The 13,276-nt window shown below is 50.3% G+C and overlaps 1 protein-coding gene across 6 annotated transcripts in view; it reads left to right on the forward strand.

Moving 5' to 3' along the window:
• FLI1 (Fli-1 proto-oncogene, ETS transcription factor) overlaps positions 1-13,276 on the forward strand; it is a 120,895-nt gene that overhangs the window by 75,203 nt on the left and 32,416 nt on the right. For all 6 annotated transcript variants that reach the window (XM_027579161.2, XM_027579159.2, XM_027579162.2 and 3 more), the window contains 2 exons: positions 2,800-2,954; positions 7,236-7,439. In XM_027579161.2, coding sequence (XP_027434962.1) covers positions 2,800-2,954; positions 7,236-7,439 — 359 coding nt within the window. The remainder of the gene's footprint in view (positions 1-2,799; positions 2,955-7,235; positions 7,440-13,276) is intronic.

Here is a 13,276-nt window from a genome sequence, read left to right on the forward strand (position 1 = left end):
GTGCCCGCTCCATGGCATAAAGGGTCGCCCCACTTCGGCAATTTCTGAGGCTCTGACTTTTCACCTCTGCACGGCGAGAGGTCAGTTTTCGGCTCAGCAACCTCCAGAGGCCCAGCCGACACGGGAAATCATTTCCCAAACCTCAACTCCTTGATGTTCCTCACGGCGAGCGCAGGCTGCCGAGCAGCAGCACCCCCTCTCCCGTCACGCCCGGCCCCCGTTGGACGTTGCTCTCCTTTCTGAGAATTTTCTCGCCCCTGCCCACGGCCCTTGCACTCCGGCATCCGCCAGAGGAAGTGTGTGCTCGGGCCACCCCACCCTCCGCCGCGGGGGTTCCAGCCAATGAAAGCGCTGCTCCCTTGGTGGAAAGCCAACTTAATCCTCAGACTCCTGCTGCCCTTGGGCTGTTTCACAATGGACGAGGATGTTGGGAAAGGCTGCCAGGCTGTGTGTGTGTGTGTGTGTGTGTGTGTGTGTGTGTGTGTGTGTGTGTCGGTTGTGTGTACACGCGCGGTGTGTGTGTGTGTGTGTGTGTGTGTGTGTGTGTCGGTTGTGTGTACACGCGCGGGCGCGCGTGCATGTGTCGGGGGTGTGCCCGTGTCTGCGTGGGCGTGCACGCATGGGTGCGTGGGCTCGCGTGCGGTTGGCCGGGAGGAGGGCGGGGCACGGCGCGCGGGGGCGCGGGCTCAGCTCGGACGCAGCACCAGGGTCTTGCTGCGCTGGCTTCACGGCCGGCCAAGGCCTTCAACAGCAGAAGCCAGAGGGCCAAACTGGTGAAAAGCCCTGATGTGCTACTGCCTCCCCTCAGACTGCCATGGGGACATTAAACCTTCAACAATCTGGGGCTCTGACGGCTGGTTCTTGGTTCTCTGCCTGGAAAAACAGTAGGCGAATAGTAAAACCTTAAATTCTAACATGTGTAAGTTATACATCTTATTTTCATTTTCAGCCCATGTTCCCCTCTGTAAGACATCAGGAAAAAATTACCGTCTGACTTCTAATATCTCAGTGGACCATTTATCTCCCAGCTATGATAAGTGATCTTCAATATTTTTTTCCTTTCAGATTAAGAAACAAATTCATTTAATTGTCTTTATTGAATGTGCTCTGGCCCCCCTGCCCTGCCTGAGCACCGCCCCGCACCCCCCCCCCACCCCCGCCGGGGCTGTTCTTCCTTTCCTCTGAGATCTGGACTGCCCTCCCTGCCTCTGGAGGTGTGGCCACCAGCCGCGGGATGGGCAAGGCCCTTCTGGCACAACCTGGTTCCTTAAGTCCTCAGGATGGTTGGTCCCTGCCCAGGGCAGAGTAAGGAGAGCAGCGGCCAGGCCTTTGGAAAGCCTGGAGTCTTTCTGCGGCCCAAGGTTGGGCCGCTGTAATCTGAACCTTATCTGAACTCCTTGGTCTGAAAGGCCTGGTTTGGAGCTCTTGAGAGAACTGGCTGTGTCCCAGGTCTGATGCTTCCTGCACTGTGTAACTGCGGCAGCAGCCTCTCCGGGGCCTTCCAGTTGTCCCCAGCTGCAGTGGCTGAACGGAAGCTGGGGCAAGGTGGGATGGCACTTCTCCTGGGCATGATGGGAGGGGGCGGGGACCATGACGCTGGGCTTGGGGGGGGCGGTGTGGAGCATTCTGCCAGCTTACCCCCGGGCTCTGGGGGGCCACAAGTGGGGTGTCAGCTTAGATCTCCAGACAGCTCCTCAAGGCTGGGCTGATGCCAGGGAGCAGCCTCCAACTGGGCTATGGACATCAAGGCTGGGTTGGATGATTTTTCCCTTCTGTACTTCCTTATGGTTCTTCTGTGAGCGTGGTGGCCAGAGCTGCAACCTGCCACCAGGGCCACAACCTATCAGGTTGAAGTTCTTGAATTCTATTCCTTCTTCATGCAGCAACCAGCTCGTTTGTGGGCGTGCGTGCATGTGTATGTGTTTTAAAGTAAACTCTCTGCCCAATGTGGGGCTCAAACTCAGGACCCCAAAATCAAGAGTCACATGCTCTACCAGCTGAGCCAGCCAGGCATGCCTGCATGTGTGTTTTGATAGGAAAGCTTAACACCAAAGACCTGAGTCCTGTGTCCACTTTTACTAGCTCGGTGACCCTGGGCCAGTCACCTCACCTCTCAGTTTCCTTAACCATAAAGTGGAGATAGGAACCCTTGCCATGGCTACCTTGGAGGGGTATTGGGAAGTTCAGATAGAACAGTGTACGAGAAATGCATTAAAATCATATACATGCAATAGATAGAGTCCACTCAGAAAACATCGATCACTCATCTGCTCTGGAAGGCTCTACCTAACATCTTGAGGTTTAAAGGAGAAAGGAATGTCAACCTCTCAGAAACTCCCAATCCAGCCAGGGGAAAAGCTCCCACCCCGCTAATGATCCCACGGAGTGACTAGTGCTAGAACCAAGGCAGACAGAGCACCGTGCAGGGTGCAGAGGCCTACCTGGGGGCCACCTGGGGGCCGGGCGGGGGCACATGCAGCTGGAGTGCAGCTTGCCTGGCGACAAGGCTAAAAATGTCAGCCACAGTCAGATTGGGAGGGTTGCAGCACCATCCTAAGAAGTCCAGACTGTAGTCCAAGGCCAGTGAGGATTTGCCAAAAGTTTTTAAGTACCGTAATTATAGGACTGGGCTGGGATTCGAAGAAGACTCTGGTGGCAGCGTGGAGGAGAGAAGTAAGGCGGCGGCGGCGGCGTTACACCACGTGGGGCTGGGACACGGCGCCACGGTTGTCTGCCCACGCTGGGCTGATGGAAGCTGCAGTGATGACTTCCTTTGGGCTTTGTGTTCTCTCACTCCAGGGAGTCTCCGGTGGACTGCAGTGTTAGCAAATGCAGCAAGCTAGTTGGTGGAAACGAGCCCAACGCCATGAACTACAACAGCTACATGGACGAGAAGAACGGCCCCCCTCCTCCGAACATGACCACCAACGAGAGGAGAGTCATCGTCCCCGCAGGTACTTTGGGAACCAGGCTGCCGGCTGGCATCCGTGTCCTCCCTTTTCTGTGCTAGGAGTTGGAGGGCAGGCTTGTCCAGTGGGCATCTAGACCTTTACCTGGTACCCTCTTCCCTATGGAAATGCCTACTTAGGAAAGCTGCATTTCTCACTTCCTTCCAACTGTCCTTCAAGATAGCATCCCCCAGGTCACCAGCACCCTCAAACAGGTCACAGCACAGACTCTCCCCCGGGGACCTGGTCCCCCAGCATGAGGCCTGCAAAAGGGGCAGAGACAAGGCCGTCTGAATCCAAAAGGAGTCCCAGGAACTCCCGACGGGCCCGCCCTCGCCTTGAAGGAGAAGGGTGGCTCCAGAGGTCTGTCGTGTCCATCAGGCATGTACTTCCTGGCATCCTGGCATACACCCTGGCGTCCCACCTTTCCAAAATTACAACCAGTTCTTTCAGTTTCAAAATAGAAATAACTATATTTAACAAATGAAGCGCCTTAACGTGTGCAGCGAGTTAGGTCATTATGTAAAAATAGCCTATTTTTCCTAGGTATTGGTGCTGTTGGTTACAGAAAATAAAATCATTGTTCAAGCCTTCAGTCCCCTGGCTGGACGCTCCACCTCGGCTAGAGCAGCAAGCTTAGCAGCCTGGTCAGAAAGGGGGTTTGAAAACTACAACATGTAGAGTTGGTGCCAGGTGGAAGGAGCAAGAACGTCTAAATCTTAAGCAAAGTGAATTACAGGGCAGGGATTACAACTAATCTTACCAGAATAACATGACCAAAAAGGCAAAACCCCTTCCATTTGGAAAAGTGTAAATGCAGTTGTGTCTGAGGGCAAAGGGTTAGATATCTCTTTGAGGTAATGCAAAGGAATTTGCTTCTTGGTCTGGAAGGCATGGTTTTGTAACGAGCCTCTCCTCCCGATGCCCTTTTGTATTTATTTTCCAGGGCAAGCTGTGTCTCACCATCTGTGAGGACCACGGCCGCATCCCTGCGCTCTGGGCCAAATGCAAGATGGTGGGGGCGGGGGGTGCGAGGTGTGAGAGCCAGTGAGGCAGGAGAACCTGGGCTAATGAGGCCTCTTCCTACAGTGCCCTGTAGGACTTGAAAACTGTTCACAAAGGAGTTTGAATTTCCTTCTTCCACAAGCGTGTGACCTCACAAAGGAAGAGGAAGAGTAACTCCCATTCTCTGAGCACTTTGCAGGTGCCAGGCACCATATGAACTGCTTTCTCTACATTCCATTACTTCTACCATTTAACGTTTGATCTCCTCCCTCCTTCAGGACAGCAGGAAAGTTTAGCTCAGGTGCATTGGTAAGGTCCAAGCAAACCATGTTTCTCCCTTCTCATCAAAAAAGCAAACGATGAAACAATAGTAGAGCTGACATGGTGGGAACTTCCCTGTTCTTCCCTAAGCAGAGCCAAACCTCACCAGGCCTTTGCTCACCTGGCATCAAGCTGCCCTGCTTCACCCCAACCGTGGCCAGCATGGGAAGGCAGTCTTGAGCACCGAAGACTTAGGGGATCAGAGATTGTCTCTGAACCAAATGTCGATAACCATCTCATTTCTGCAGTCACTTTTGGGAGGTGAGAGGGGGCGAACATGGCCAGAATGCTCAGCTGACCCTTCAACTCTGAACTGGTATCGAAATATCAAAATGTCAGTCCTCAGTGGACCAAGGTAACCACAGCAGTAATCGTGATGATAGTGTAAATTCATACCACAGGGTTTTTAAAGCATTTCTTGTCATGAATTCACTAGCTATGGATTTACTTCATTATTTTACCTCTGGTGAGATCTTTAAACATTATCCTTAGACGTTTTGGATTCCTCCAGGCCAGCCTCCTGGATATGAGGGAAAGTCTCATTTGGGTGAGTCCACAAATCAAGGCAATAAAACATTTGTGGAACAACTGATTGAATTTATGGTGGGATTTTTAAGACAAGTATAAACGAGGGCCCTGGTTAATCACCAGTTTCAGGTTCAGATGGGAAGAAACTAGGACTAAATCATCCAGGAAATACATTTGGAAGAGTTTAGCATGATCCAGAGTGGAAGATTTATAATTCATTGTGCTGTAAAGGGAGAGAAATAATATTGTGATAGAGCCCAAAGCAAGAGAGGAAATAATAAAATCAATTAAATATATGGTGTAAAATTGAATTTGAGGCCTCGAATACTAAAAGTGAGGAATTAGGAGAAGCAAAGGAGATCAGATGAAATAAAATGCTGTGTAACCCAAGCCCCACCTGTGCCATTTTTCTTTAGAATTCTGAAATGGTGCAAAATATTTCCATTTACCAATGGTCCGTGCCTAATTGTTTCTGGAGAGTAAAAGAGGAAAACAAACCAAGAAATTTATCTGAGAGAGAGAGCGAGCGAGAGAGAGACATACGGACTTGAACTTGTACAATATACAACGAACCGTTAGAAGGAGCTCTGTTATTTGGCATAATAGCAGAACAGTTCACAGGTTAGTTAAGGCAGGATCATGAAAAGGCAAGAGGAGGGGCTTCGGGTCAGGGGGACCCACCCCATCCACTAAGCAAAGTCCTAGGAAGACTTAAGTTTGAGCTAGGGACTGCACTTTTCAAGACTCCGCTTTCTATCGCAAAATGAAGATAAAAGCCATTTTGCTGGATTTTCTAGATATGTGAAAAATAGGACGTGTGGGGCAGCTGCACATAGTAGGTACCCCAAATCTGGGGTCACAGCAGCCTGTGACCCATAACTCCAAATTCTACTCTCTCCTCTCTGGCCAGCTCCTCTACCTCCAGCACCAATATGGCAACCCCACTCCCGCACCTGGGCGGAGGCTGGGCGCTTTGCAAAGCGGACTCAGCCCCGGCCACCCACATACTCACATATAAAAACCAAGGAGGAATGGAGAACCCATGGCAAACGAGGGCAATCAGCAGAAGCTCTGAGTAAAAGTGCTGCAGAATTTGCATCTGGTGTGAGGAAGGCAACAGAACCTTGCTTCCTTTCCCATGGTCACTCCTAATCATTCAAACCTGGTCCCCATTTTTGCCAAGAACCTTCACAGACTCTTAGAATGGGAGGGTGAGGAGGTTGAGAGGCAGCATAGATACTCCTACCAAGTAAACATGCTAATAAAGCAGGCCCAGTAGAAGCCGGGGGCTGACAGCAGACCTACAATGTCAAGTCTCCTCCCCTCCTCCAGGAAGCCTTCTGAGACTCTCCAAGTTCACACTATTTCCCTCCACCCATGATTCCTTTAACTACCACCACAAAATCTGTTGCTTAAGTATGTGGTTTCCCGCCTAAATGTTTCATACCGACAGATCTTTCATGTGACCAAGAGCCAGGTAGTTTTCTTGTATGACGGGTATTTTTTTTTATGATGGGCATATCTAAGATGTTTATTGGATTTGCTAACAATCGGTCGCCAAGGAAAGAGATGGCTTCCAGCCTGTGATTAAGTGATAAGATACAAGTGCTCTACCTGCTGTGGAATTTGCTGGAACTCATCACTGGCACTCAAAGTATTACACACACCCCATGACACACACACCTAGCCAAAAAGGAGCTGTGAGGGTCCTAGCTGGAGATGACCTCAGTCATTACATTATTTATGTTCACTCAAAGGCTAAAGGCCTGAAAGGTTTTCTTTCTCCAATACTTTTTCTCATCTTTGGGGACTTCAATATCATAAAAATGTTTTGGGGATGATCTGGTAGAGATTTAAGCACAGCTGTCTCCACAAGGAGAAAAACCCAGGTTGGATTTATGTTAAATGCTAACACGGCTGGGTTTTCCAACTATACAGATGAAATTGCAGTAAAAGCGTATACATATGCGATCTTTACTGTAGCCATCAGAGAGATCCGTGTTCTTCCGTGAAATCACTAATGTTCTTAAGATACAGATGATTTCCCTTTCCAGAGACTTTGGTCCCTGGGTCCTTGCAACTGTGTATACTTTCATTTTGATGCCACCATTTCTCAGGCAAAGGTTTTAATTGCCCTCTAAAAACTTTAAAGAGAATGTTCTGTCAGGATGCCTCGGGAGACATCTAAGAACCTCCCCAGAGGGCTGAGTGGTTCAGGCAGTGCCAGATGTGGACAGATGGGAGTTCTAGGAGGGAACCATCCGGGAGGGAACCCACTTTCCCACTGGGGGACAGAGGGGGAGAGGGAGCCAGAGAGGTGTTGGGGGAGGAGGAGAGGGAGGGAGGGGGAGAGAGAGGGTCTCCCCAAGCGTTCGTGAAGGGGAGGGAGTCCTGGCCGGCCCAGCCCTTGCTAACAGGTCGTCTCCCCTGCAGACCCCACGCTGTGGACTCAGGAGCACGTACGGCAGTGGCTGGAGTGGGCGATAAAGGAGTATGGCTTGATGGAGATCGACACGTCCTTTTTCCAAAACATGGATGGCAAGGAACTGTGTAAAATGAGCAAGGAGGACTTCCTCCGAGCCACCTCCCTCTACAACACCGAAGTGCTGCTGTCACATCTCAGTTATCTCAGGGAAAGTAAGTGTCCTGTCTGTGTGTGGGCTGGGGAGCCCCGCTGTGCTGCGCGCAGGTGGAACCCGAGTCCCCAGGGCTGGGAGAAGACTCTACAAGGCCCGCCCCAAATGAACACTGATTTCCCATGCAGCCAATCCAGGAAGTGGAAACTGGTTCCTTGCCCCTGCCCCCCCCCCCCCCCAGTCAGGTTAGGCTGGGCAGGTGCTGCAGGAGCCCCACCTCCGGGGCCTGTGAGGTTGCCAAGGTCACCTTGGCTCCTACAGACTCTGCAAGGGGGCTGACCCAGTCCTGTAGTGTCAAGGGAAACAGTAAGGAATAGAGAAAAAGTAGGGAGCTGTGACCCAGTGGGGTCTGCCAGAGTATAGTCATTCTGTTTCCATGAGAATCCCTTTCCAGAAACTGCCTTGCCCTGTAATTATAAATAGATGGATACCCTGGCTGGGATTTTTCCTGCACAATGATTTAAAGTTCCTCCAGTAAACTCTAGATCCATGGATTTAGGATTTAAGGTTTTGAAAATTTACACATTAACTTCCTCTTATTCTTGGGGTCACTCTGGCACACCCAAACCCCACCTTTGCCGGCTGCTAGCTACACACCCTTGCTAGCCAAACAGGGAGCACAGCAGAGGCTCTGGGCGTGCGAGGGTCTCTGGGACACTTTCTTCTGGCACAGCAAGAAGGAAAAGAGCTCCAGACAAGATTTTATGAAAGAAAGTATGTCATCGCTCAAAAGATTTATCCAGTATGAGAGTTCTCAGACACCAAGCTCCCATCAATTTCATGTGAATTTCATTTGGTCTTAAACATACACAGAGATAGGAACAGAATTGTTTCAGGCATGCTAGTAACCTCAGCCCGAACGCTTCACCAGAAATCCAGGCCCAGTGGTATATCAATGACCCCAAGTATTGAAGGATTTGTCTGCGGCCAGAAAAGATGGGACTGAGATCAGGGAGTTGAAGCTGCAGGAAAACAGATGTGGGCTCTTTCTACAAGGAAGCTTTGTAACAGCCCTGAGCAGGGAGAGACGGGCAACCTCAGGATGCAGTATCTGCTGTCCGTAGCCGAGGCTGCCTGGCATCTTGCAGGGGTTAAGCTTTGGAATGAAGGAGTGTGATGATTTTCAAGCCCTTTCCAAGCTGAGATCTTTGGATACTGCCTAAGGGCTGCTTTCCTGGCCTCCTGGGCTCTGGGTTGGTTAGTTCTTCTTTCACTTCCCATCTTTCAGTGGGTCTTCAGAGTCACCATCTCTGTAACCTTCTGCCTTATTCTACAAAAGTGCATGATGTGGGAGCAACACACGCTGGTTATAAAATTTAAAAATTTTAAAAATGCCTTTGGAAGTTTCCACTGGTGCCTCTGGGCTCTCTGGTCACCTCTCTGAGGCGTCTGGTAACCAGTGAGAGAGTGTGGATGATGCAGTATATGTTAACACCAGAGCAGTTACCTCATGTCTGAGTCTTGCTGCAACATGAGGTCAGCCCAAGAAACAAGTTCAGAAAAGGGGACGATTCTCTACCCAGTTTTTCCTGAGCTTGGGAGAATTAACATTTTCTAATGATCAGTATTTCTCAGCTTTCAAGTGTTTACAGCATTTTTTTTAAAAAGATTCTTTGCACAGAGTCCTGCCACGATGCTAGCCAGGCAGGGCGGGGGGTGGGAATGAGCAAGAGAAGCAGAGACCGGCAGAGCAAGAATGCCCATGAAGCCTGCCTTTCGGCTTCTTCAGGCATCAGTGGTCCAGAATCACTGGCCCCTTTACCTCCTTTGTGGGAGAAGAGAGGACCAGCAGCAAGCAGGGACAGCATGTCCAAACACTTTAAGGGACCAGTAATTTGGGGTTCCATGGCAGATACCTTTGTTGGGGAGATGTTCGAGCACATTCTGACTTCACGTGCTGGAAAGCCATTCATGCCATGTGATTTCCCAGGCCTGCTTTCTGGCAGGTCCATAAACCCCCCAAGTCCCAGCTAGGATTTCCTGCCACCGAAGAACCGAAGCCACAGACCCTGAAGTGAGACAAGTACCTGCCCCAAAGGCCTACTCATTTGATAGGGGGGTCCGTGTAACCATGACGGAGGGGCACAGGTAACTAAAGGGCAAAGGAGTGTGAGCAGGTGGTGAAGCAGTGGAGGCCGGAGGATTGGTGTTTCGGAGGCACAGGCCACAGGGCAATAAAAAGTATGCGTTGCTGCAGCTTTCCTTCTTTCTTTTTAAAAAATATTTGTAGATATTGAGGAAGATGCCCCACAGCAATAAAAATATGAAGTTTCCAGAGAAGAGCTAATGAGTGGAGCAAATTTTCAGGGTGGAGAGGAGATGGAACAAAGTACATATTTGATACAATGTTGAGCGAAACAGCTGAATATAAAGTGCTCCAGGAGCATTGATATAAAAACCATGTTTGCCTGCAGAGGCAAAAATTAAAATCCTGTGCGAAGGTTCAAGAAAAAACATGCCCCAGCACAGTATTGTCATAGTCTAAAGGCCTTTTGAGGAACCTAGACTTAAAATGATCCACTTTCATGGAAAAAAAAAAAAAAAACTTGATTCATGCTTCTTTTCAACTGATGTCTAGCTTTGCCTGGTAGCCTCTGGGACCCTCTGTGTTGGGTGGTAGTTAGCCAGCTGAGACCCCTGCCAGCAGGCCATGTGCCTGGGGGCTGTCTGCTCTCAGGATGGGAACTCCCTGCCTTCAAACACTTTATTGTTTTTCCAGACTTACTTCCAGCGGATGTTTTGTGCTGAGGCAGGGAGGCCAGTGCTTTGGGGACAGAGGCTGGCGCAGCTGAGTTGAGGCAGGGGAAAGGGGTGCTAATTCCTTGTGCTTTGTCATCTGTCCTTTTGTCGAAGAGGGGGTTGGGGTTCAAACACGTCCACTTTGGCAAGAGGTGAAAAGAAAAGAGCCGAGGTCCTCAACACAGTTGGAGGAGGTGCTTAGGGCTAAGGAAAGTCAACGGAAGAACATCGGAGGCGCTCTTGTCACTCCAGAGTATCTGATCTTTCTGGACTTCTGTAGAAAAAAAGGAAACCTTGTAGGATAAGAAGCTCGGGCATCCAATTCACACTTTCACAAACGGTGCTTGAGTATTGATTCGGGTTGCCTTGGAGGCAACCTTAAATTTTAAAATGTTATTTTCCAGGGTGGAGAAAAAGTAGCAATGTCCCGGGTGCCCCTATGCCCTGTCTCGATGGCCTGACATGCTAGGATTTATCTGGCCCCTTTGGAGGTGCTTATGCTCCATACCTTGGCCTTTCAGCAGTCCCAGATAGAGTGGCCATACCATCTACACCCGCCCTCTAACTTCACCCACCCTGGAGGAGGTTGGTGAGGGCGGGGCCCAGGGAGGATGCCCATAGTACTTGGGATGATTCTGGAGTCCCCCAGGGACACCAGAGCGCAGGTGTGCATTCACAGCACATGGGCAGGATGCCCCCTTGTGGACACCACATGGACAACCATGTCTAATCCCCATTTTAAAGCCAAAGCAACCGAGGTCTGGAGGGCTTTAGAAACTGGTTCAAAGGCATACACAGCTAGAGGAGAGCAGCCGGGTAGCTAAGACCCAGGCCTCTTAAGTCCCAGTCTGCAGCCGGGCCCACAGCCTCATGCTCGGACGTGAGAGGACCCGAGACAGACCTCGGGCTAAGCTCCCTTCTGTCCCCTGGGGCTTTCCTGTGGAGGGCCGCGCCACTTTCCCCACAGCATGTTCTGTGTTCATTTGTACCAAGAGATAAAAGCTTTCCGAAACTTCCCCGTGGCCTCCTGGAATGAGGCAGATTAAAGCCAAACCTATCACCACACTAACCCTGTCCTTCTCTCTTCCCGGCGCTGCCCCACACCCTGGAGCTGACCGGTGGCCCGGCCAGTATCTCTGTCGGGCACACCCCGGTTGGCAGGAGCCGTATTTACCGTCGGAGGGCTGAGGGAAGTGAGATTGGGCCAACACAAGGCACGGTGGGGCCGGACCCCAGAGGAAGTGACAGCCGTCCGGATTGGCAGTTCATTCTCGGGGGCGGGGGGCAGTTTGGGGTTTCTGGGAACCCAGAAGGTCCTGGGCTTGGAGCATCCAGAGGCAGAAGGAAGAAGAGTCTTTTTTCATTTTACAAAAAGTTGTGCTCCGTAAGTGTTTCTGAGTCTGATCTGTGAAAAATACTAAGACCCTGTGTTTTTCAATCGTGGTGGCACCAGAGAAAGAAATATGTGTGACAGGGAGACTGCAGAAAAGGTATCTATCTTGATTCCCATTTTTAATTTAAACTTAATGGAAAACACATTTTGTGTTCTGTGGCATTCCCCCCGGCAGCCTCAGAGGGCCGGGCAAAGGTGATGGGTCCTGGCAATTAAGCTGGTGAGGCATTATCCCTTCCAGGCCAGGGTCTGACCAGTAAAAGAGCACAGGATCTGGGCACAACAAAAGGCCAGATTTCCCCTGGACTCCGTAGTCGGCCTGGTCTACGGTTGGAACATAGAGCCTTATTTCCCTGCTCCCTCCTCCCACCTCCCACCCCCACCCCCCCCATCGCTGCTCACTGCAGCCCAGAGAAAGGGAGACCCACAGTCAGTAGGCTGCAGGGCAGGAGACAAAGGCTTTGGCACTAGCCAGACCCTTGTCTCCCCTGCTCCAGGTGTCCCAGATGAAGAGCAGGTTAGGCTGGGGGACTGGAGAGCTGAAGAAAGCCCCATTGTTGGGGCATTGCTTCACACCTGCAGAGCTTCACTCTGTTCATTTCCATCTTCTTTCAGATCCCTAATACAATATCCAGTGATGGATGGACTCCAAAATGGAAAATTATTTTTTCCTTATGCTTTCAACTTGGGGGGGGGGGCACTTCATTCTCAGCAGCGGCCACTTCGTGCTTTTCCGGGCCCCAAATTAGCAAATCAATATATATACACACACACATATATATATGTGTGTGTGTGTATATATATATATATATATATAAGCGTGTGTGTGTGTGTGTATCTGCATAATAAGCAAATAAATACACATTTTAATGGAAGTATACAGAGTCAAGCAAGAATCATAAATGCACAACCCAAGGAACTATCACAAAGGGAATCCATTCACTTGTATGAGGACCCCCAGGTCAAGGTCAAGGAAGAGATCAAAAGCCCCCTTGTACCCTTTCTCCATCACCTCCCCTTCTTCCTCCCCAAAGGTAACCACTGTCTTGATTCCCAACACCATACGTGAGTTTTGTCTGTCTGTTAGATTCAGCCTGAGGACTGCGGGGTCTGCTGGACCAAGAACAGGTTTTGCAGATAGACAAGAATGGGAATTTTGCTTCCTGGGCTTTCTGGCTGTGTGACCCTGAGCAAATTACTTGACTTCTCTGAATGCTGATGTTCTCATTTGTAAAAGGAGAAGCACGTGATACTGGCTTCACAGGGCTCGGGTAAGGATTAAGTGAGAGAATAGATGTCAAGTGTCTGGTGCTTACTGCACTCAGGAGTGTTGGCTTCCCTCTGCCCATCACAGCCTGTTCTCTTGGACAGGATGGCGTCAGGAAAGATGAGGACTCACGTTAGCCCCACACAGAAGGAGCCTGAAAGCGGGAGAAAAAAACCCAAAGCCACCGAGTGGGAGGCCAGACTCCAGGAAGGACCTTCTTGTATCAGAACAAATTCCCGTAAGAAAAGCGTGTGCTGTGCCATCCTCTGTAGCCTGAAGAACTTGTCAAATAAAAATCGGAGAAGAGAAGGGGATGTTGGTCCCTTGGGAAGGAGGCCAGATGCCCCTAACCAGCCCCTCCTTCCAGGAGTGAAACTTGAACCAAAAACGGTCTTCAGGGCAAAATCCTTTTCCTAGGTTACCATGAAATATGTATTTC

Source organism: Zalophus californianus, chromosome 11 (assembly GCF_009762305.2).
Source record: "Zalophus californianus isolate mZalCal1 chromosome 11, mZalCal1.pri.v2, whole genome shotgun sequence".
Taxonomy (NCBI): domain Eukaryota; kingdom Metazoa; phylum Chordata; class Mammalia; order Carnivora; family Otariidae; genus Zalophus; species Zalophus californianus.